The sequence below is a fragment of the Humulus lupulus genome, chromosome 6 (assembly GCF_963169125.1).
Source record: "Humulus lupulus chromosome 6, drHumLupu1.1, whole genome shotgun sequence".
In the NCBI taxonomy this organism is placed as follows: Eukaryota; Viridiplantae; Streptophyta; class Magnoliopsida; order Rosales; family Cannabaceae; genus Humulus; species Humulus lupulus.
Genome location: NC_084798.1, coordinates 219,692,646 through 219,717,072, shown reverse-complemented (window position 1 = coordinate 219,717,072; position 24,427 = coordinate 219,692,646). Strand labels below are relative to the sequence as shown.

The following is a 24,427-nucleotide window of genomic DNA, read 5'->3' as shown; positions in this document are numbered from 1 at the left end:
CCCTTGATCCTGATTTCGATCAGGTTGAGCGTTTCTACGGGGAGGTGAAGGATATCTTACGGGAGACGGAGGGAACCGTATAGGCGACGGTGGTGGCGCCCTTGCCTCGGCCTAGAGGGTCTAGAATTTGCCCGAGATGGGTCAGTCGCATTCGGTGCACTACCAGGAACCTGAGTCCGAGCCTCGACAGGAGCTCGATTATTCTCAGTTCCTGCAGGCACTTCCACAGGTGGGTTAGGCGGGACCCGAGCTCGGGTGCTCCTCTGGGGTCTAGAAGGAGCAGATGGCTCTGCTGGTGCCGGAGGTTGAGTCGGCCTCCTCGTGGCAGCATCTTTCCGTGGACGTCCACGGGGCCTTCGGGGAGGAACATGCACATCCCTCGGAGGAGGGACTTGGTTTTCGCGCGGAGGCGGGGGCTGAGCCACCTGCGCCTCTGCGGCCATCCTAGTCAACTCCTCATTCCGTTTGTTGGCTTCTGCCAGCAACTGTTTCAGTTGCCGATTCTCCAATTCTACAATAGGGACATAACGCTCAGGATTGTAGTACATGTCCTCATCCCTTGGTTGTGGAGGTGGTCCCCGGGAATCAGAGGACCCACTTCTTTCATCAGCATCCGGGTTCTCCATTGGTTGTTTTCCAGGGCGCCTTGGGTAATTTTCTTCAGGAGTGTTCTGATTGTTTGCATCCATGAATCTCTCAGGGATGGATGCTTAAGGCTCTCAATGAAAGCACCAAACTGTTGACGCCGTTTTTCGTCAACAGATAAAAGAAGAGAGCACGTAAATACTTAAAGACAATGGCCAAAAGAAATAAACGAATCAAAACACACGGTTTTTTACGTGGTTCAGCAGTTAAATCTGCCTAGTCCACGAGTCTCTGTTATTAATCTCAAGATTATCTCTGAACAATTCTTTAGCATGAATTCTCCAGAGTTTTCTTTCAAGGATCATAATTTCGGTCCTTTACAATGGTGCATGGCTTCTCTATTTATAGAGAAGGATGCAGAGTATTATCCCACACATTTTGGGTAGTTACTCTTTTGTGAATAAAAATAAATGGCTTTAAATGCCTTTAATCAGATAAAAAAGGAAACGTCCCTGAAGACCAGGGAATGCATAACTGACTAAATAATTTCCCACGATTCTTGGGGATTTACATCAATAAATGAGGATTACATCTCATGTTTACAATACTTGTAGATATTCAAGGTGGTTATAGCGTATCTTCAAGGCTTCACCATCTCAGGTTTCATATCATTGTGCGAGCCATTGACATCTCCCGAGCTGACATTGCTTTCGAGATAGTACATCGAGCTTAAGACCCATGCTCCAAAGTTCCTGAAGATGAAGGTGTTCTCGGAGATACCTTTCGAGATCGGGATCATTTCGAGGTCGGCGCATTCGAGATCATATATCATACTTTGCATGCTCGATTTACAATCCTAGATCATACTCTAATCTTCACGAGACCATTTATTGCGAACTCAGCTTTCGAGGTCATATTTACTATGGCTCGAAATCTGGGTATAACAGACTATAACCTATAAAAACACACTTAGCTGAACGAAATTGAAACTTGTTGGACTCATAAAGACGAAGATAGGGATAACAAGCACAACCAAAAGCCTTTAAAAATTTATAATTCGGTGTGAGTTTAAATAACTTTTGGATTGGACTTTTGTAGTTCAAAACAGGAGTGACAAGATGATTGATAAAAAAGGTGGTTGTTTGAAAAGCCTCCCACCAGAACTGTTGAGCCATACTAGAGTGAGCTAAGAGAGTTAAACCAGTTTCAACGATGTGCCTATGATTTCGGTCGGCTTTGCCATTTTGTTGGTGGGTATGTGGACAAGGATGACGAAACTTAATGCCTAAGGCTTGAAGAAAGGGCTCAAAAGACCTATATTCACCTCCCTAATCGGTTTGGACAGTTTTGATTTGGGTGTTGAATTGATGCTCAACTTGGGTTTGTAAATTCTTGAAAACTGGGAGAACTTCATTCTTAGTTTGTAATGAAAAAATTCATCTATACATGCTAAAATTATCAATGAAATGGATATAATACCTATATCCATGTCTAGACATGGTAGGGGCAGGTCCCTAAATATCAGAATGTACTAAGTCAATGACATGTTTGCAATAATAATGAGATATTTTTCTCATTAACATTGTCTATAAAAAGGATTCTGCAGAGATGTCATCAACACAGACTATTTATGTTTGTGATAATTCTAAAATTTGTGAGCTAAAACACGATCCATGGATGCAATTCTAGGGATCTCAGAGTTGGAGATTCAAGAGGAGAACAAAAAGGAGGATCAGATTTTGGGGAAAGACTACACCTCAACAATCGGAGGAGATTATTCGAAGACAGAGTGAAATTCGAAAGGATTTCTCAGAGTGGTTGAGCATTGCTAACCAGACGGCCCAAGATGTTGATATGGGAAAGAAGATGACTCCGCCCATCTTACAATCTAAGCACCTCGTAAGAAACCTAGAACGTTCATTCGAATCACCATCGAAATCAGAGGAGTCTTCAAAATAGGGCAAGACGAAGGTGAAAATTGTTCCAGCTGATATTGAGGATGAAGTGAATTACTGGAAACCTTCGATTGTGGGGTATGTTGCTGGAGCAAATCCACCCCTGAGTGTGCTCGAAGGTTTTGTGAGGAGAATGTGGAAAGATGATGTGGTTAAGGTGGGTATGCTCTCCCATGGAGTGTTCATTATCCGTTTTCAGAACCTGGAACAGAGGGACAAGCTTTTCTGAGCTATTATCAGAACTTATTAGGGACCTCAATGAGCAACAGAAGTAAGGTCTTTCAGTCAGTAGTGGCTGCTGGACCTTTACTTTCAGAGGAGCACATTCAAGTTCTTCAGCAACCTTTCATTATCCGAGAAGTTAAAGATGCCATATTTTCCATTCCAGGTATGAAGGCTCCTGGCCCAGATGGGTTTGGGAGTTCTTTTTATCATGATAATTAGGATTTAGTGGGAGAAAGGGTTGGAACTGCTGTGATTAATTTCCTAAACACAGGGAAGATACTTAAAGAGATCAATATAACAACCATTACCCTCATCCCTAAAGTCAAGTGTCCGGATAGTGTCAAAGACTTTAGGCCAATTTCTTGTCGTAATGTGATATATAAGGCTGCTACTAAAGTCATTTGCTCGAGATTAAGGCAAATCCTCCCTGAGATAATAGCAGAGAACCAAGGTGGGTTCGTTCATGGGCGATATATAGCTCATAATATTATGGTATGTCAAGACATTATTAGGCATTACGGAAGGAAGAATTGTAAACCGAGTTGCATGATCAAAATTGATTTGAGGAAAGCATACGACACCATCGAATGGGGATTCATTGAAGAAATGCTCGTTGCTTTTCACTTTCCTCGGAAGTTCATTGATCTCATTATGGTGTGTATCAAAACCCTGAGATTTTCTTTATTGCTTAATGGTGAAATGCATAGATTCTTTGAGTCCAAGAGGGCTTTGAGACAAGGCGATCCGATGTCTCCTCTCTTATTTGTTCTAGGCATGGAATATATGTCTAGAATAATGAGAGAAGTGGGTTCTCGGCAAGGTTTTAAATACCATGACAGATGTGCTACATTAAAGTTGAATCATATGTGCTTTGCGGATGACTTACTATTATTTTGTCATGGTGACTTCATTTCCATTTTGTTAATGTTGAAGGGCCTGAAACTTTTCTCTTCGACTTCATTTCCATTTTGTTAATGTTAATGTTGAAGGGCCTGAAAAAACAGCTGTTTATTGCAGTGGTATGCAGGAGGCTGAGGTTACCCGAGTGCTCGAAATGTCAGCATATACAAGAGCTCATCTTCCTTTCAGGTATCTTGGCATCCCAGTTTGTTCAAAAAAAATATCAGTTGCTGAATGTAATGGAATTCTTGAGAAAATGGTTGCTCGGATCAAAGTTTGGAGCTCGAGGAATTTGTCATAAATGGGAAGAGTTACATTAATCAATTCTGTTTTGATTACCATTCACTCTTATTGGACCCAAATAATGATTCTTCCAAAAAAGTTGTTAAAGGATGTAGAAGCTATTTGTCGGGCTTTTCTTTGGAGGGTTTGGCAGACATTAATGGTCCGGGTTTAGTGGCTTGGCAACATGTTTGTTTGCCAAAGAAAGCAGGGGGTTTGGGCTTTAGGAAGGTCCTCAATTGGAATATGGCTGCAATGGGGAAATACGTTTGGGCAATTGCCACCAAAAAAGATAACTTGTTCGTGAAATGGATTAATAGTGTTTACTTGATGGACTTGAATTGGTGGGAGTACCAGCCACCAACTGATTGTAGCTGGTATTGGAAGAGATTAGTTGCTGTCAAAGAAGCTTTCAAAGCCAAGGCAGATCTGTCATATTTTGCAGCATTGAGGTATAGCATTAAAATTGGCCATGATTTATTATTTGATCAACCACTTGCAGTAGGTTGGAGCAAAGTGGTTTGGGATAGACTGAGCATTTCGAAGCATAGAATTGTGCTTTGGCTGGTAATGTTGCAGAGACTTCGAACTAGAGATCAGATTCAAACGTTTAAGCCTCTAGTGGATCAAACATGTCTGTTATGTGGAGCTGATAATGAGAGCATAGGCCATCTATTTTTTCACTGTCATTATAGTAATGCTTGTTTGCAGAAAATTAAGCACTGGATGAGTTGGAAATCAGCTTCATTGGATCTGCTGCAATTAATTCGATGGATCAATAAAGCAAAGAAGATGGGTGCTATTCGGAAGAACATCATGTATGCTACTCTTGCAGCTCTAGTCTACCACATTTGGAGAGTCCGTAATGATGTGTATTGGAATAAAAAATTATGGGATATTACTAATACTGTACAGAAAGTGGAAAGGGAAATACAAGTTAGGATTACTCTTGTAATGCCAAAAAAGGCTCAAACCATAGATAGAGATTGGTTCACTAAATTCTGTAAAAAATAGATGTAGTAGTGGTTGAGATGTGTTTGGTGTTGTAATTGGTTGGTTGTAAACTTTGGAAGTTGAGCAATACAATGATTCTTATTCATCAAAAAAAAAAAAAAATTGTGAGCTTGTACGATAAATTTGTTAAATAATGATTATCAATAATTTAAATATAATGTTGTTTTCTTTTCCATTTTTATCCTTGTATTAATTAATCTAGTGTCAGCTTGTAATTTTGTTAGGTTTAGTATTAATTAGCTTGGCCTGTATATACAACTTTGAAGAATATACAAAGAAAGGAGGACGTTTTCCCATGTGGATCAATATATAGCATGGAAATCACACACATATTAGTTAATGATAATTTAATTACAAAAATTAAGTTTTGAAACTCTTGAATCTATATTGGACCAAACAAAATCATGATCGACGGTAGATCATATTCTTCTTTATCATCAAAAGCATTAAAATGATAAATAACTTCTTAATAAGTTCATGAGATAATAAACTTATCAGGTTTGTAAATATTTTCATGAAAATAGAAAGAAAAAAAAAAGGAAAAAAGAACAGAATATTTCATATAGCTATAATAACTGTGGGTGGTGCGTTAGTGATAAAATGATAATGATCAGGAATATGGATAAGTCGATAAGAAGCAAAAGTCTTAGCATGTGCTGCCTCAAATTGACTTGTGTTTCTCATAGAGACAAGTCTTTATTATACATACATGATTTGACTTGTATAATCAAGGATAATGACATAATAAAGCTGCAGTTAAAACTTATAACGCTTTCTATATATATTGAATATAATTACAAACAACAGTCACAAGCAAGTTCATAAGAAAACAAAGATAAAATATGAAATAATAATACTTAGTCATCATGTTCATTCGGATATAGTTTCTAATTCTAAGGTGTTCAAAAATCTCTTCGGCAAATTGGTATTTAATTTGGACGGATCTGAAGATGAAAACGGATTGGGTGGCATGATTAATTCTTCAATCCCATCCAACATTTGAACCACAGATTTCATAGTCGGACGATCTATTGGGTGCCATTGAATGCATCGAAGTCCCACAATTGCAAGCTTTTTAGCAATCTTACCATCTCCATCATCGTCAATATAAATTCGAAGATCTTCTCCTCCTTCTAAAAGATTAAAAATCCATTCTGGATAGTAGATTTCATCGATGTTGTTATTTGATCTCCTACCTCCTACAATTTCAAGTAACAACATTCCAAAGCTATAAACATCTGATTTATCAGACACTTTTCCAAAGTTCCTAGAGAATACCTCAGGTGCAATATACCCTATGGTTCCTCTAGCCGTGGTCATCGACACCATGCTTTGATCCTTTGAACATAACTTGGCAAGACCAAAATCAGCAATCTTTGGTTTAAAATTGTGGTCTAACAAGATGTTATGGGGCTTGATATCAAAATGAAGGATTCGTTTATCGCAGCCTTGGTGGAGATACTCGATTCCCTTGGCTGTTCCTAAGGCAATTTCAAACAATTTCTCCCAACTAAGTGAACATTTTTCATGGCCAACTGGTCGTTGTGTTGATATGTACTTCTCTAGCGAATCATTTGGTAAGAACTCGTAAATCAGGGCTCTTCTAAATCCATCAGCACAGTAACCAACCAAACGAACCACGTTGACATGGTGAATCTGACCTATTGTGCTCACTTCATTGATGAACTCTTTCCCATTTCCCTTAGAGATATTGTTCAAAATCTTTACAGCGACCAGAATGTCACTGGAAAGCTTCCCTTTATATACTACTCCATATGCTCCTTCTCCCAATTTGTCCTTGAACTCATTTGTGATATTTTTCACATCTGCATAGCTATATCTCGATGGCTTAAATGCTATGTAATCCTCCAAAAACTTTTCGAGTCTTAATCCATTTTCTCTCTTCTGTTTTTCTATATGGTAGACATAAAAGGTTGCAAGAAACCCCAGTACCATAACAAATGAACCTATGGCAATACCTATAGATTTTGTCAAAAAAATTTAAGATATTTCAAATAAGAGAATTCATATCAAATCAATGCTAGACTTATTTATAATATAAATACTCACCTGCTGTCACCAATGAAAGTTTTAACCGTTGACCATCTGTACAATCAACAAAACTCAATTAACAAATGTATATCAATATGGGATAAAAGGAATAAGTAGTTAGTAGTGTTCATTAATAATACCTTTCCTTGTTAAACATTCAGTTTCATTGGAGTGAGGACTTTTCAATCTGCATTTATTTCCTTTCGCTTCACAGTGGGAACAATCTGGTTTGGACCATTCCAAGGAAACATATTCATATTTGAATATTTCTGGTGGGACTGGTAAATTGCTAAACATTCTGCTGCACGAAACTATATCACCCCAGTAGTTGAAGTTATTAAAGTTATAATCGATGGCATAAACAAAATATTTGGAGTCAGTTAAACAAGGGACTGGAGAATCCAAAACCCCGTTATCTGTGTGATTGGTAGAGCATTTCAATAGCATAGAACGCATGTTATCAGTATTATAGAACTGGAGTGGAGAAGTTGAAAGATTGAGGAATTTCAAATTCTGTTTGGAGATACAAGTGGGATTATATGCACGCATATCCTGCAATTCATAGTTTATTTTTGTGACAAATAATTTCAACCGAAGATCTGGGAGCTCAAGCATGGTTTTGTTGGAATGAGTACAAGAGAGTTCGAAACCAGGGTAGCCACAATGGCTTGGTTGCCTGCCTTTGAGTCTGAAAGGGAATCTGATTGTTGGCCCATCTTCTCGACATCTCGCTTCTTTGCACTCGTCATCTTGGCTGGCTCCTCTCTCTGCCAGAAGTACTGCTATGATAAGCAAGGAATAATACATATATGAAGCCATTATTATCAACTTTGCTGAAGACAAACTCATCTCTCACTCTGATATTCATGTGCTCAAAGAACTGTTCTCACTCTGATATATTCACATGGTCAAAGAACTATGGTAGCTAGCTTTGATTAGTTTTGTGTGGAGGACAATGTAAGTCGCCAAAACTGACTGGAGCGGAGAATTGATAATCTTAGCGCGTTTCATGCTAGTCAACAGTTCTGCCTTGCACGTTATATCTCACTCAAATAATAATTTTCTTTACCCGTATTTTATCTGTATTTAACAGAACAAAATAATAATAATAATCAAAACTTAGTTGACTCTCACTCTCTCATGAATTTCACCAACTTAATTGAGGGAGAAGAATATATAATAAATTGTAAGGAAACGATTACCACGCTTTTTTTTTTTTTTTTTGGGTAACGGTGCATCATTTTTTATTTTATTTTTGGTATCAGATGTATATATTTATTTTTTTATATGATAGTGTACATTGTAGTTATTTATAATATTTTATAAATTTTTAATAAATTTGAAGTCGAAAACAGAGTTTAAATTGTCAAATTTTACTGGCGTAAACAATAAAATAAGCACGCGTGCAACAGACAGTTTAGACTCTGTTTTAGTACCATAATTTATTCAGAATTTCTTGAAAATTTGTATGATGTTCTAAATAACTATAATGTACACCACCATATAAAAAAGTTTGGGATTATAACTAATAAAAAAAATGCACCAATATTAAAAAAAAAATATACGTTGAAATCGATACCTAAAATATAAATATTTATGCTTTTGAAATATTTTGTATGTCTCTAACTGAAACTACTTTTGTCTTTTTGTCATCAAGGTTTATATGAATTGAAATAATTAGGCATATATATTTTTAAAAACCATTAAAAAAAGTCAAATTAATGCTGATGGAGACTACTGGAAAAACTATTAGAAAAGTCATAAATTAGTTGTATGAGGACGTCAATGAAAGCCACCACTATTGACCTAAGAATAGTTTTTTTTTTTAATCTGAAGAAGAGTATTGATTGAATTGAATGGTCAGTATTGCTTGAATCAATTGATATGATATAGCTTCAGAATTTTATGTGAAGCAGTGACTTGTGAAGAGAAAAAAAAAACTTTCCCATTTATCATATAATGTTTTGCAGACGATTATTGATGGAGTCTCTTCTTCTTCTTCTTCTCTTGGTGGTCATAACATCGCTCCATGAAAGTAGCTACGCAGAGAATACGAGACCTGTTGTGTGTTCTTCTTCGTCATGTGGTAGTATCTCTAATATAACATCTCCTTTTCGACTCACCACTGATCCATTGAGCTGTGGAGACTTAAGGTACAATCTTTCTTGTGAGAACAACATTACAGTCTTAAACTTGCCTATTCAACATGGATACACAAATAACTTTATTAATTATCAAAGATACTACTACGTACTGGCAATCAACTATAACAACTATACGATTCGAGTTGTTGATCCCAATTTTCACAAACATCATCAAAACTACTCATCCTTCTTCACCAACAATACTTTGTCCTCTGGAGATTCCAGTTTATATGATAGTAGTTATGAAGCACAATTTGCTTTGGACACTGGAACATATAATTTTTTTGAAGAAAAGTACCGAAAAGTTGTGAAAACTCTAGTGTTGGTTAACTGTGAAAGAGCAGTAATGAATTCTTCTTACGTTGATGCAACTCCTTGCATATTAAAGAGTAATAATAGCAGTTTTATTTGGTCTTATTATCTTTTGGATATTGATGAAATGAATCCTTCTGAGTTGGTGGAGTCTTGTTGGATAAAACAAGTGAGTCTCGTAGATGAAACAAGCTTTCAAGGATCCAAACCTTCCTGTTATGACATCAACAAGCAGCTAGCTCTAGGGTTTCAGCTTTCATGGATCCAAAGCTTTGACAAAACAGAAGGGAGTGGACAAGTTTGTCGCCTCAACGAAAAGTCCAACAAAGTTAGCTGTAGTTATTATTCTAAATGCATGTTTAGAGAAACATTCAGACCAAATGAAAGAAATGATAAGTGTGGTAAGGATATTACCAGCAATAATCGAAAATATTATGTTTTGAACATATATATTAACAATACTGATTTGTTGCAATTTTTTTTTTATGATGCAGACTCGTCCGAAATATTTTTGAGCAAGGTTATGGCTTACACAAAATGTAAGGGCAAATTATACATATAAATATATATATATATATTTATAGTGTATGTGTTTTCCTAATCCCTTTATGGTTTTCTTTTTGTTTCTAAGCAGATTACTTATACGATATAGGAAGTTACAAATATATCGGTAAGGTTACATTTCATTCAGATATAGTTTTCATATTTACAGCATTTATGCTAATTTATTACTTATTGTTTCATATTTTATTTATTTTCCCAGCCGGATTCTTGGCACCAAGAACACTACCTGGAATTATATTTGTGATTTTCCTAATGGTGTATAAGTGGAGAAGAAGACATTTGTCAATGTACAATGGCATCGAAGATTTCCTCCAAAGTCATAACAACCTCATGCCTATACGATATTCTTATCGAGACATTAGGAAGATGACCAAAGATTTCAAAGAGAAACTAGGTGAAGGAGGGTTTGGCACTGTGTATAAAGGACAACTTTCTAGTGGTCCCTTTGTTGCGGTCAAAATGTTGGGAAAATCCAAGATTAACAATGATCAAGATTTCATTAATGAAGTTGCTACAATAGGAAGAATTCACCATGTCAACATTGTAAGATTAATTGGGTTTTGTGTTGATGGTACATGGCGGGCTCTTATATACGAATTCATGTCTAATGGATCTCTAGACAAGTACATTTTTTCACAAGAAATTATGAATAATGTAGTCTCCTCAAGTTTTAGCCAAGTATTGTTTGAGATCTCACTTGGAATAGCTCGTGGTATTGAGTATCTTCATCGAGGTTGTGGTATGCGTATTCTTCATTTTGATATTAAGCCTCACAACATTCTATTGGACGAGAATTTTATTCCAAAAGTTTCTGATTTCGGGCTAGCAAGATCATACTCGTTGGATAATAGCCTAGTATCTTTAACTGTTGCAAGAGGAACCATGGGATACATAGCTCCGGAATTGTTCTATAAAAATATTGGAAAAGTATCGAACAAATCTGATGTGTACAGTTTTGGAATGTTGTTAATGGAAATGGCGAATCGAAGAAAAAATGTGAATAGACATACAGAAAACTCAAGCGACATTTATCTCCCCTTACTGATACACAAGCAACTGAACGAAGGGAAGAAGGTGAAAATAGATGATGAACATGTGACTGAAGAAGAATCAGAGACAATAAAAAAGATGGCCATAGTTGCATTGTGGTGTATACAACTAAGGCCTTGTGATCGCCCTACAATGAGCCAAGTCATAGAAATGCTTGAAAGTAACATCGAATGCCTACAAGTACCCCCAAATCTTCATCTATATCCTCAAGAGCAAATGAGCAAAAATAGTGAGACATCTTTCTCATTAAAACTGTCTAGAGAGGATTCTACAGATGTCAGCAATTATTAGATTAAGATAATTATCAAATTTGTAAGCTTGAACATAAACTTTGTTAAATGATAACTATCAATTTAAATATAATGTTGTTTTCTTCCTTCCCAGTTTCTGTTAAGTTTAGTATGAACTTGGTCTGCATATATGAATTCTCAGTATGTCAGTCTTCGTAAACATATGGAAAATCAAAGCACAAACACAATCACTCACTCACTAACTCACTCTGTTTTCATAAAGATTATTGCTTATTTTGATGAGTGGTTTCGGGCACGCAAACACTAGGGGTTGCTTTATGCCATTAAAATAGAGATCGTAGCACTACATTACGATAAATAATCAAACATTTTACACATTAAATTACCATGAAATAACCACTGATTTGATTACACAGATTCATCGTGTCTTTCATCATGCATAAGAGATTTCACTTTAATTTTAATTTAGTTTTTTTTTTTTTGAAAAAATGTATTTTAATGAGTTTAGTTTGTGGAGAATTTCATGTCACCTCATGCATATTTTTCTCCATACACTATTTCCTCCAAGTTTTGCTTTCTTTCACTCTCTGTTTTGAAGGTGCGGGTGGGAGAGCCGACGACCGCGGTGGGTGCCTGAGATGAAATGTCTATCTCATAACGCATAATATAATCCCACATTATATGGAAACAAAATAAGTATGGTATACTTGAATATAAATTTTAAAGTATTAAAATAGACATCAATATAAAATTATATTAAAATGCAAAATTGTAGACTTAGAATATAAATAATATAAAATTATATTAAGATGCATGATTATTTTTGTTGTATCTCTAGTTAACTACATAGTATAATCATCAAGGTGATGACATGCACAAGATTTTTCATTTTAATACTAAATCTCACGACATTCTTGCTAATTAAAATTTGACTTCAATATAGCTCATAATTTGGGACTACCAAAATCATGTTCCTCAGATAATATATAATTAGCATCTTTAAATGCTGCAAGAGGAGCCACTCCAGCAATGTTCTATAAAATTATTGGAAGAGAGTTAATAAATTAATGAACATTATTATAGACTTAGAAATAGCTAAAATATGATTGTGATCGACCTACAATGAGTCAATTCATTGAATTATTGCTTGAACATTATTTTTTGAAAGCCTACAAATACCTCCAAATCTTCATTATTTGCTATTTGGGATACATAACTCAGTCGATTGTTGAAGCTATACTTCTGCTCCATTGCGGAGTATGAATTTATCATGAATAAGGGCAGCATGTTTGGGAACTTAATCTGTATATATTAAAGATTAATTAAATTTATGTAAATTAAAACTATGATAAATAAAGCAATGTTTTCCCGGGCTTTTTATCACGTGTATTAGAGGCGGACTACCCGCCGCTAATAGTGGTGAGTCCCCCGCTAATACATATATTTATTTATTATTAAATACTCGAACATTATTAGCGGCGAACCACCTTGTCCGCTGCTAATAGTCTACACAGTACAGGCGGACTGGGCCCGCCGCTAATACGCTTGCCGCTAGTGCCTGTAATTGTTGTAGTGTAAGTTTATGTTGTTCTAGTTTTTGAATTTAGGAGTGACAACAAGAGATATATATATTATATATTTAATGTAATTTTACATATTATATGTGGATTTTAGAAAAAGTTTATTGCTTGTTTTTAAAAAAAAAAGTAATTTGTTGCTAATTCACAGTAAATTATATTATATGTTTAATATGATATTATTGTAATAAGTGGGTTTAAGTTTAATTAAATTTGATTTAAGTTGTAAAATGTATGATTTTATTATTTTTAAATAATTATCATTGTAAAATATCTCAAATTTTTTTTATTTTAATTTGTTTAGTTATTTATTATTTTTAAATAATTATTATTGTAAAATATCTTATTTTAATTTATTTATTATTTTTAGATAATTATTATTGTAAAATATCTCAAAATTATCCTATTTTAGTTTTTTTAATTATTTATTTTATTTTATTTAAGTTTAATAATTTACAAACTATCGTTAAATATAAAAATATTATGTTAAATATAAAAATATTCTATTAAAGTTAATATTAAAACATAAAAAACTGTTAAAATAAAAAATTCCGTAATTAACACACTTATTATATGGAAGAGATATATAGAAAGGCAATGGATGAGATTTGAAATTTACAATTTTTTTTTAAATATATAACTAAGTCTATTTTATGCATTTTATACATAATTTTATGCATTTAGATAACTTTCTTATAGCATTAAGTAAATGAATTTTGATTGACTAATGGTATTTGTAGAGTATTCCATAAACGGCCACTAGCATATATAAAAGACTAGGATGACGTGAGATCCATATAAGTTAACTTGATATCTCTTGCCGAATCAAAGAAAAACAAGAGGAAGAGACTTTTGATGTACATATCCCTATTAGAATGAAAAATATATGTTAATAAGTCAAGTCATCTGCCTTATCGGAAAATGTTACACGATAGAAGTTGCCAATTTTTTTTTTTCAGTTGTTTTGATGTATGTGAGACTAGTCATATTTCAATTGTCAATTTAACATGTATTCTACCATATATACATGTCAGGGACAGGTATAGATATTTAGAGGAATCTTGAATATTTCAACTAAAAGATCATTGGTTCTTCTTCCATTAATTATTGATTTCAAAATTGAATTTCTTGAACGAAATGTTAAAAAAATAGTGGGACTCTCAGTGTTCTCGACCTTTGAACAGTTTTCGGCTGGTGTGATTTTTTTTATGACCGTGTATATTATAGCTATTTAGAGCATCGACGCGATTTTTAGAAAATTATAAATAGTTGTACAATACCGAAAATTTGGTTCAAACATGTTGCATGCATGACTAATTTTTTTTATGCACGTGGAAAACAACATGTTTGAACCTAGTTTTCGGTACTGTATTAGAAATTTTCTGAAAATTTGCATGATCCTCTAAACAACTACAATATACACAGTCATAAAAAAAATCGCGCTGAAAACTATTCACGAGTCGAGAACATTGAAGAGTCCACTCCGATACAGCCACAACCTCGGAATTAGTTTGGGGACCTCATGCTTGGATGATCTTCACAACAGCCTTATATTCCTTCACCGCCACAGACAGAGCCGCCACTGCCGCCACTGCCACAGCAAAATGTTGAAGATAAAGATAATTACAATATTGACCTTAATGATTTTATTTAGTTCTTAGTTTATGTATTTTGATTAAATTGACAGTCTATTTATTTTTAATGACAATAGTGATATTAGTTAGTTTGATAAATATTAAAATTATATAATTAGTTTTAATGGTAGTTATGCTTAAATTAATTAATTGGTTATTTTGTTAAAATTTATTATGATTATTTTTAAAAATATTTAAATTTAATAAATATTAATTTTATTTCAAATTTTTTTTTAAATATATAATAAAAACATTATTAGCGGGTGGACCCCACGGCTAATAATGTCGCCTTTGACATAGGTATTAGCAGCGGGCTTCGCCGCTACTGTCCGCCGGTAATAATATGTTATTAGCTGCGGGATATTATTACCGGTGGGTGTGTCAGTCCACCTCTAATAATACTTATTAGCTAATTGCCGACGGACACCAACCTTATTAGCAGCAGACCTTTCCGCCGCTAATTTCCTTTAATCTTATAGTGAAGTGTCAACAAATTGATGCATTTCTATATTATAACACATTCTAAAAGAAATCATCGTTCTCAAAAGTGGGTTATTTTTGGTACATGCTAATATTTGTACTAAATTTGACTTAAGATATAGCATAAGCCAAATTAGCATACAATAAATTTTGTTTTATGGACGTTTGGGGACCAGCCCCTCTAATTTCTTTTGATAATTTTCAATATTATGTTGTCCCAGTAGATTATTTTTCTATATATTTTTGGCTTTACCCTCCTAAACACAAATATAATTCAAAATGCTTGTTGAAAACTTCTGTACCACAACTACAAAAATAGTGTAACAGATGATAGTCGTGAGGCCATCCGTTTTGGACATTTTCTTAGGATATATAGCGATATGTAATGTTTAGAGTTTTGCGGTGACCACTCCCATATGCATCATAATGTAAATGGATAAGAAGATTTGATCATATTGAAAAGTCTTATTGAGTTTCTTAATTTCATATAGCATATATTGTGACAATGCTAATTAATTAAGTATTGTACCATCGAATACGTGGCTAGACCATTCATGTCTACAGATGCCACCACGAAGATTAGATTGGGGTGTGTGTGGTCAGTAAGTTTTTGAGCATGACGTATATATATATATATATATATATATATTGAAAAGTCTTAATACATTTATTCTGTTGTGAAATTCAATTTTGAATAATTACCAAGTATTTAATTAGAACAACTTAATATATTTGCGGAATGGATAGTATATTATTTGTACAGAAAATGATTCTATGGTTCTGTGATCACAGCTCGATAAGTTGTCACAATAGAGTAATAAACCAGAAACAAAAAAAATAAATAATCAACATTGGAAATTTTGATGTGGTTCAGAAATTCATTCGGATAACCTACTTTTACGGAGCCACGTCGAACTAATTAATTACTAAATAATCAACAAGTACAAAAGTATTCACTTAAACAAAAAAAAAAATGGCAAGGTATTTACAGCTGAGAAAAATGTCCAAGGCCAGATCTTCTTAAATCTTGCAATTAATACAAGAATATTTATAAATTTCTTTGATTGAAAAAATATGCCAAACAGATTGATTCTATTCCAACAAGATAGAAAACTGTTGAGTTATAGCATGATCATCAGTCTTGACTATATGTGTGGAGACATGTTTTAGTATAGTTTTTTTTTTCCATCGCTCTATGTTGTAGATTAATTATTCCGTAACAAGGGCAATACAAAATATAAAAGACTCTAGGATGACGTAGGCATATCCCAATTAAAGGACAATTTTTCTACTGTAGTTAGGGATATGGACTTGTTACCCTCGAACTAAAGAACAAGGTTGAGAGATCTTTTATCTACACATCCCTATTAGAGCAACTCCAATAGTAGTTATCCCATTAGTTATTTAACATCTCCAAATCATCCAAAAATATAATTTTTTATTTTCTCTCTCATCCACATTATTTTTGGCAACTTTTTTCATAAAAATGCTTTAATGCTAAGCCACCCCAAAAGTTACATATATATATACAATCAAAAAAAAAAAAAAAAGGAAACTACCGTTGCCTAACAGAGGCAACAATGCTTAAATATTAAAGCTCTCCAATACTTTAAAAATAACAAGATACCTTGCTCTTGTCAGAAAATAGTCATTGGGCTACACAATGAGCTACTCCATTGTGGCTGTTCTTAGAATGAAAAATACATTTTCAGTCAAGTCGTTAGCCTTATTAGAAAATGTAGTCAGAAGAATATTGTTTTTTGAGTTGTGCTATGACGTAGAGACTAACCTATATATATTGTAGGGCTTCACGGCCAAAGTCATATGTTAGTAGTCAAGTTTAACATTTATCACTACATCATCAGGAACCGCTATAGAAATTAAGAGCAATGCTGACTGCTTCAACTAGAAGTTCATTGGTTCTTCTTCCATTATTGATTTCAAGCTTAAATTTCTTCGATTAGGTTAAAAAGTGTGTCCTATCATACACTATCATTTGCATTTGCAATTATTGACCTAGCACTTTCTCAGTTAGTGCACAAATTTTAATGGAATTTCCCAAATGCTTATCTAAAATAGACTTTTCAAAATGTTATTCATTACACATATGGTTTTGGTCTTTAGATATATAAGACACATGTAATTTAAGGTGCCTAATATCCTATTAGGTGTGGTATTTTTTATGTGGTTGAATTTTAAATTAAGGTCACACTTATATTATAATTTATTAAATGATGTTGATAACCTAAAACAAATATAAAATGATATACTTTATGTGGTGTTGGGTACTTTAAATTGATTTATAACAACACTATCTGTAGCTTAAAAGACATTTCAATATTATTTTTTTGGAATACCAAGAAAATGGTTGTTACTTGATCATGTCCAGATTTGTTCGAAATTCAGTAATTTAGTATGTTAAGTAAAAAAAAACATCAGTATATTATTAAGAAATAATTACTTACCTATAAATTTCTATACTCCAAGAATCCTTAAAATGTATGTTATTTTGGGTATTGTGTTTATCTCTACAAGGTAACCGAAGTTATAGAAGTTTTTCAAGAGTTGATCGTGTCGTCGCTGCCGTGGGTGGTGGTGTTGGTGGTGCCGTGAGGTGAGAAAGAGTGAACCAAGAAAGAGAAAAAGAGAGGGAAAATAGAAGAAAATTTAAATGCCAAAAAGTGGCATTATTTTGAAATATTTAAATATCTAACATTTTTTTTAATTAATACCCTCCATTAAGCAAAAACACAAAATTTTCCCATTATAAGTTTCTTAATTTCATGGTATATATTGTGATCGGTAATCCTAATTAAGTCCTGCACCATAAAAAACGTAGCTAGACCATTCAAGCCATCAAATGCCACCATAAAGATTAGATAGAGGTGTGTGTGGTCAGTAAGTTTTGGAGGTTTATTAAATTTATATAAATATCATATTTTAATTAAATAATTTATTTATTTTTGTTTGTTCTAGTTTTTTTGAATTTGGGAGTCACAACAAGAGATTATATATTATATGTTTAATGTAATATTAAATATTATACGTGTATTTTAAATTTAAGTTTCTTGTTAGTTTTGTTTTAAAAAATAATTTGTTGCAAATTCACAGTATATTATATTAAATGTTTAATATGATATTAGTTTAATAAGTGAGTTTAAGTTTAATTAAATTTTATTTAAGTTATAAAACGTATGATTTTATTATTTTAAAATAATTATTATTGTAAAATATCTCAAAAAAATATCATATTTTAATTTGTTTAATTATTTATTATTTTAAAACAATTATCATTGTAAAATATCTCAAAAATATCATATTTTACTTTGTTTGATTATTTATTATTTTAAATAATTATCATTGTAAATATCTTAAAAATATCTTTTTTTAATTATTTATTTTATTTTATTTAAGTTTAAGTATTTACAACTACTGTTAAATATAAAAATATTCTATTAAAGTTAATATTAAAAAATAAAAAAACTGTTAAAACTATCCCTTAAAAAACATGTTAATTTGATTTTTTAAATTACTTTTAATAGAATATGACCACATGAAAGATGCAATAATTTATGTTACTCACTTTGGTGTCTATAAATTAAGAAAAAACTGTAGCTCTGTACTCTATCCACAATTGAATCTATTGAAAGGGAAAGCTATGGCACCACACTCTAGTGTTGTTTCTTCTTCATCTCTTCTCTCAATGTTTCTTATTTTCACTTTGCTTCAATCATCACTACTCAAAGCCACTGAAAAAAAGGCAAGCATATACATATACATATATATATGTATTATTAGTCTTTTTCTCTTCATTTATTAAATGAAGTTTATGTTAAAATGTATTCATGCAGACATATATTGTGTACATGGGAACACATTCCCATGGTCTGAACCCTTCCTCAGATGCTCTTGAAATGGCCACAAAATCTCATCACAGCCTTCTTGGATCTTACTTGGGAAGGTACTTGTGTTAAATATATGTATATATGTATATGTGTATATGACATTATTTATTCTAGAATTTTTATTTCTTGTTGTGCAGTGAGGAAAAGGCAAAGGATGCCATCATTTACTCGTATAATAGACATATTAATGGCTTTGCAGCAATTCTTGATGAAGTAGAAGCTGCAGAAATTCGAAGTAATAAGCATTTTATTTTTGTTGTTATGTTAACTAATTATTTCAGAATTGATTTATTAACTATATGCAATGTTGATTATTACAGAGCATCCAAATGTGATATCGGTTTTCCTAAGCAAACAAGTGAAACCAACCACAACTCGTTCATGGAAGTTTCTTGGATTGGAAAGATATAACGAAGTCGTTCCTTCTCAATCTATTTGGAAAAGGGCACGTTTTGGTGAAGATGTAATTATTGGAAACTTTGACAGTGGTACTTTTATTTATCTCTCAATTAAAATCATATATGTATATTTCTTATTGGATTATTAATTTTAAATGTTGGTGAGAGTTGATTATTGGTAGGTGTTTGGCCTGAATCAAAGAGCTTCAGTGAGTATGAAGGGATTGGACCTATCCCATCAAAATGGCGTGGAAGTTGTCAACGAACCATTGGAGATAAAATTCATTGCAATAGGTTGATCCTCTTATTTCTACTTTTTATTGTTTTTCTTTTTCATATACCTATTTCTATTATTTCTATGAATTGTATTTCATATACATATACATATACATGTATATGATTTGTTTTGTGGCATTAAGTGTAGAAAAACATTAACATAAAACCAATAATTATTAGTTATATAGTTCAGCATACTTAAGGGATGCATTTGGGTTAAAGTAGTCTAAATCTTTAAATTTTTTAATCAAAATAACATATGATTTCAAAACTACGTTATGCATAAATGAATGTGTTATATAGATATATATATTTATGGGAATTCTCCAAAGGGGCTTCATTTTAAGCCCTACCGGTAGGGCTCTCAGTATTCTCGACCCGTGAACAATTTTCGGTGTGATTTTTTTTTATGACCGTGTATATTGTAGCTATTTAGAGCATCTTGCAAATCTTCAGAAAATTCTGAATAGTTTACAGTACCGAAAACTAAGTTCAAACATGTTGTTGCACACGTGGCTAATTTTTTTTATGCACGTGGAAAACAACATTTTTTAACCTAGTTTTCGGTACTGTAAACTATTCAAAATTTTCTAAAAGTATGCAGGATGCTCTAAATAGCTACAATATACACGATCATAAAAAAAATCGCACCGAAAACTGTTTACGGGTCGAGAAACACTGAGGGCCCCACCAATAGAGTTTAAAGTGAAGCCCCTATAAAAAAAATTGTTATATATATATATTTTCATTTAGAATGAGTAAAAGATTAATTTTGTAGTTGTTTTTTATGCATATTACATTGAGAATAGGCATGTATTGTAGTAATTAGAGGGTGAATTGTAAGAAAAATCTCTACATCATTAATTAACTTTTAAATTTTTGTATTTGTATATCTTTATCTTTCCAAATACTTTAGACTTAGCTATTAGTCCTTTCATATCTTTTTTTGCAACATTTTTCTGTCAAATTAATGTAATTTTCATTTAATTAAAGTCTCCAACATATTCCACCATTTCCACTTAGATCCTTAACTGACATTTGAATCCTATATTTTCCCAAATAATTTGCATATTTTTGTTTTAAAGCCAAAAATAAATTGGGGGATAGAATATTAAAGCCAAAAATAATAAATTATAAATTGAGAACCTAGCTATATACAATATGTACAACTAACTATGCATATATATATATATATATTATTAGACAATATATAGAAATTTAAATAGGAACAAGCACATTTTTATTTATTTATTTAGTCAGGCATGCATGAAATTTTTGATAGCTTAATACATACATACATATATAAATATATATATTCTATAGATTATTTTACTTGTAATATATATACTATACGCAAAAAAAACAAAACAAAACAAAACAAAAAAGTTACTAAACGACATTACTGTTTTTAAAGTTGAATAATCTTTTTTCTCCAATTTCCACTGTAGGAAGCTAATAGGAGCAAAGTACTTTAGCAAAGGCATTCTGACACAACTAAAGATGTCCAACGCCTCTATACCTAAGGAAAACTTTTTCACTAGTCGAGACACAGATGGACATGGGACTCATACTCTTTCCACAGCTGGGGGTAGCTTTGTCCCCAGAGCAAATATTTTGGGATTTGGAAATGGTACCGCTAAGGGTGGCTCTCCAAAAGCTCGTGTGGCTGCTTACAAAGTTCTATGGCCTAGGGGTGACGGTGCTGACACATTGGCAGCATTTGAAGCTGCAATAACTGATGGCGTGGACGTTCTTTCTCTCTCTCTTGGTTTCCCTGCTGGAAGTGATTTTCTTGATGATCCCATTTCAATTGGAAGTTTTCATGCCATTATGAACAACATTGTCGTGGTTGCCGGGGCTGGAAACGATGGACCTGATCCTAAGACTGTAAAAAATGTTTCACCGTGGATGTTAACTGTGGCAGCAAGTACAATTGATCGTGAGTTCAATAGTTACGTAACTCTTGGGAACAAAAAAAAACTTAAGGTAAAACATATATATTTAAGACTTTCAAAGTTTGATTTATGTATTGCAAGAAAAATATTGTAATTATATAAAACAATGACAGGGAGCAAGCCTTTCATCAAGTAGCTTGCCTTCTCAAAAGTTTTATCCATTGATCAATGGTGCAGATGCTAGAGTTGCTGAAGTAAATCCTCTAAAAGCGTACGTAGGTTAAAATAATATACTAAATGCTAGTTTAACTTGTTAGATAAAATTAACTACAGAGAATTGCTGTATGTTTTGTCCAGTACATTTTGCCGTCCTAATAGTCTTGATCCAAATAAGGTGAAGGGAAAGATCTTGATTTGTGTAGCTGGGGATGAGATTAGTCCCTCTAACAAGAGTCACCAAGCTCATCTTGCTGGCGCTGTTGGAATGATTCTAATTAATCATATTCTTATTAACGACACAGAAGCTGAGACCTATGTTCTTCCTACATCTCATCTCAATGCCACAGAGGGAACTTTTGTATATGAATACCTCAACACTACTAAGTACCAACTACAATTCTTGAGTTGTTTCATTATGCATCTTTTCTTCAGCAAAAAAAAAAATAAAAAAAAATGCTTATTAACTTTGACCTATGATATTTTTGTCAATTCAGGAACCCTATAGCTTACATATCTCCGGCAAAGACTGAAGTGGGAGTAAAACCATCACCAATTATGGCTTCATTCTCATCAAGAGGACCAAATCCCATAGAGCCAGCTTTGCTCAAGGTATACCTTACAAATTCTCTGATTTCGTTTTTGTTAAATGCTAAATGAATGTCTCCTTATTAAATACAATTACAGCCAGATATCACAGCACCAGGAGTGAATATTCTTGCTGCATTCACTGAAGCTGTTGGACCAACTAAACTAACATTTGATAAACGTCGAGTCCCATTCAATATAATTTCTGGAACTTCGATGGCATGCCCTCATGTTTCTGGGATTGCTGGTCTTCTGAAAACCCTTCATCCAGATTGGAGTCCAGCTGCGATTTATTCAGCTATCATGACTACAGGTACATATATTTATAAATATATATTCCATGTACTTGGGCTAAGATTCCTTATTTATCATGAAAATGAACTATATGCAGCAAGAGTACGAGATAGCAACAAGGGGCCATTGTTGGATTGGAACAAGAAAAAAGCGTCACCTTTTGAATATGGTTCAGGCCATGTGCAACCAAATCGAGCTATGGACCCTGGACTTGTCTATGACCGAACTATTGAAGATTATGTGGACTTTTTATGTGCTCATGGCATTGATGAAACATTGCTTGAAAAATTTACTAAGAAGCCATATAATAAATGTCCCACCTCATTTAATCTAGCTAACTTCAACTATCCTTCCATTGTGGTTAATAATCTTAGCTCACAATCAGTGATAATTACTAGAAAAGTTAAGAATGTTGGCTCCTCAGGTACTTACAAGGCATATGTGAGGGCCCCAAATGGAGTTTCTATCTATGTCAAGCCCACAAGCTTGAAATTTAGCAAAATTGGTGAGGAAAAGAAATTTGAGATTATTTTGAAGCCAAAGGTTGTTGGGAAGCCTAAAAACTATGTGTTTGGACAGTTGAAATGGTCAGATGGGAAGCACTACGTTAGGAGTCCTATAGTAGTCAAGTACTAGAAGATAACAGAAGTGTATGTACAATATTTTGATAATATTCAAGTACTTTATCTATAAAGTACATGCAGTTTTATATATTTATGGATGCTAGAAATGTACCACCAATAAAAAATTTAATAGTATTATTGGAGTGATCATGATTTATGTAAATTTCTGTTTTTTTTAAACTCCAAAAATATTCATCCGTTCTTTATTTACACATTGTATTTTGCTTGTATCTAGTATAATAAATGTACAATTGAAATATAACTAGATAGTCAGTCTTATTACCTCTCAAATATTCCAAGAATTCAGTAACCCATTCGAATACAAGTCGCCACATTTTCCCACGAATGTTGCATCGAAGTCGAATGTCTACCCCAACAATACTTTGTCCTCTGGAGATTCCAGTTTATATGACAGTTATGGAGCACGATTTGCTTTGGACACAGGAACATATAGTATTTTTCATGAAAAGTACCGAAAAGTTGCGAAAAATCTAGTGTTGGTTAACTGTGAAAGAGTAGTGAAGAATTCTTCTTACATTGATGCAACTCCTTGCATATTAAAGAGTAATAATAGCAGTTTTATTTGGTCTTATTATCTATTGGATATTGCTGAAATGAGTCCTTCTGAGTTGGAGGAGTCTGTTGGGTACAACAAGTGAGTCTCGTAGATGAAACAAGCTTTCAAGGATCCAAACCTTCCTGTTATGACATCAACAAGCAGCTAGCTCTAGGGTTTCAGCTTTCATGGATCCAAAGCTTTGACAAATCAGAAGGGAGTGGACAAGTTTGTCGCCTCAACGAAAAGTCCAACAAAGTTAGCTGTAGTTATTATTCTAAATGCATGTTTAGAGAAACATCCAGAAATGAAAGAAATCAAAAGTGTGGTAAGGATATTACCAGAAATAATTGAGAATAATGTTTTGAACATATATATTAACAATACTGATTTGTTGCAATTTTTTTTATGATGCAGACTTGTCCAAAATATTTTTGAGCAATGTTTTGTTTTGCACAAAATGTAAGGGAAAATTATTGTTTAATCTAACATTTATAGTCCGAAATATATTTTTAGTGTATGTGTTTTCCTAATCCTTTTATGGTTTTCTTTTTGTTTCTAAGCAGATTACTTATGCGATATAGGAAGTTACATATATATTTTCTCAGTCGGATTCTTGGCACCAAGAACAATATCTGGAATCATATTTGT

The 24,427-nt window shown here is 33.2% G+C and overlaps 4 protein-coding genes across 5 annotated transcripts; 3 read left to right on the top strand and 1 right to left on the bottom strand.

Annotated features, from left to right (window-relative positions):
* Positions 1-2,798: 2,798 nt before the first annotated feature.
* Positions 2,799-4,961, top strand: LOC133786116 (uncharacterized). The gene is made up of 4 exons (XM_062225332.1): positions 2,799-2,928; positions 3,037-3,585; positions 3,755-3,854; positions 3,941-4,961. The coding sequence occupies exons 1-4, from the start codon at positions 2,799-2,801 to the stop codon at positions 4,959-4,961; spliced, it is 1,800 nt and encodes a 599-aa protein (XP_062081316.1).
* Positions 4,962-5,712: 751 nt separating this feature from the next.
* On the bottom strand, positions 5,713-7,922 carry LOC133783409 (rust resistance kinase Lr10-like). Its single transcript, XM_062223035.1, has 3 exons — positions 7,154-7,922; positions 7,032-7,067; positions 5,713-6,940 (listed from the first exon to the last, which is right to left on the bottom strand). The coding sequence occupies exons 1-3, from the start codon at positions 7,860-7,862 to the stop codon at positions 5,832-5,834; spliced, it is 1,854 nt and encodes a 617-aa protein (XP_062079019.1). The 5' UTR covers positions 7,863-7,922; the 3' UTR covers positions 5,713-5,831.
* Positions 7,923-8,895: 973 nt separating this feature from the next.
* LOC133783407 (rust resistance kinase Lr10-like) lies at positions 8,896-11,460 on the top strand. Its single transcript, XM_062223033.1, has 4 exons — positions 8,896-9,870; positions 9,964-10,008; positions 10,104-10,139; positions 10,233-11,460. Exons 1-4 carry the CDS (start codon positions 8,973-8,975, stop codon positions 11,372-11,374), a joined length of 2,121 nt encoding a protein of 706 aa, XP_062079017.1. The 5' UTR covers positions 8,896-8,972; the 3' UTR covers positions 11,375-11,460.
* Positions 11,461-18,634: 7,174 nt separating this feature from the next.
* Positions 18,635-23,400, top strand: LOC133783406 (subtilisin-like protease SBT5.4). 2 transcript variants are annotated; one of them, XM_062223030.1, is made up of 11 exons: positions 18,635-18,785; positions 18,877-18,986; positions 19,068-19,165; positions 19,251-19,418; positions 19,511-19,622; positions 21,053-21,590; positions 21,673-21,770; positions 21,857-22,102; positions 22,213-22,327; positions 22,403-22,616; positions 22,695-23,400. In XM_062223030.1, the coding sequence occupies exons 1-11, from the start codon at positions 18,684-18,686 to the stop codon at positions 23,231-23,233; spliced, it is 2,340 nt and encodes a 779-aa protein (XP_062079014.1). In that variant the 5' UTR covers positions 18,635-18,683; the 3' UTR covers positions 23,234-23,400. The 2 variants fall into 2 exon arrangements, with proteins under 2 accessions (XP_062079014.1, XP_062079015.1); XM_062223031.1 differs by lacking the exon at positions 19,068-19,165 and having other exon boundaries at positions 18,654-18,785.
* The last annotated feature ends 1,027 nt before the right edge of the window (positions 23,401-24,427 follow it).

What these genes read in the sequence shown, in the direction of transcription:
- LOC133783406 (XM_062223030.1), top strand. Translation starts at nt 18,684, where the DNA reads ATGGCACCACACTCTAGTGTTGTTTCTTCTTCATCTCTTCTCTCAATG. An exon ending in GATAAAATTCATTGCAATAG is followed by an intron (nt 19,623 to 21,052) that starts GTTGATCCTCTT and finishes TTTCCACTGTAG; the next exon opens with GAAGCTAATAGGAGCAAAGT. An exon ending in GAATACCTCAACACTACTAA is followed by an intron (nt 22,103 to 22,212) that starts GTACCAACTACA and finishes TTGTCAATTCAG; the next exon opens with GAACCCTATAGCTTACATAT.
- LOC133786116 (XM_062225332.1), top strand. Translation starts at nt 2,799, where the DNA reads ATGAGCAACAGAAGTAAGGTCTTTCAGTCAGTAGTGGCTGCTGGACCT. An exon ending in TGCCATATTTTCCATTCCAG is followed by an intron (nt 2,929 to 3,036) that starts GTATGAAGGCTC and finishes TCCTAAACACAG; the next exon opens with GGAAGATACTTAAAGAGATC. An exon ending in AGAAGTGGGTTCTCGGCAAG is followed by an intron (nt 3,586 to 3,754) that starts GTTTTAAATACC and finishes TTAATGTTGAAG; the next exon opens with GGCCTGAAAAAACAGCTGTT.
- LOC133783409 (XM_062223035.1), bottom strand. Translation starts at nt 7,862, where the DNA reads ATGAGTTTGTCTTCAGCAAAGTTGATAATAATGGCTTCATATATGTAT. An exon ending in TGAATGTTTAACAAGGAAAG is followed by an intron (nt 7,068 to 7,153) that starts GTATTATTAATG and finishes TTGATTGTACAG; the next exon opens with ATGGTCAACGGTTAAAACTT. An exon ending in ACTTTCATTGGTGACAGCAG is followed by an intron (nt 6,941 to 7,031) that starts GTGAGTATTTAT and finishes CAAAATCTATAG; the next exon opens with GTATTGCCATAGGTTCATTT.
- LOC133783407 (XM_062223033.1), top strand. Translation starts at nt 8,973, where the DNA reads ATGTTTTGCAGACGATTATTGATGGAGTCTCTTCTTCTTCTTCTTCTC. An exon ending in TGAAAGAAATGATAAGTGTG is followed by an intron (nt 9,871 to 9,963) that starts GTAAGGATATTA and finishes TTTATGATGCAG; the next exon opens with ACTCGTCCGAAATATTTTTG. An exon ending in AGGAAGTTACAAATATATCG is followed by an intron (nt 10,140 to 10,232) that starts GTAAGGTTACAT and finishes TTATTTTCCCAG; the next exon opens with CCGGATTCTTGGCACCAAGA.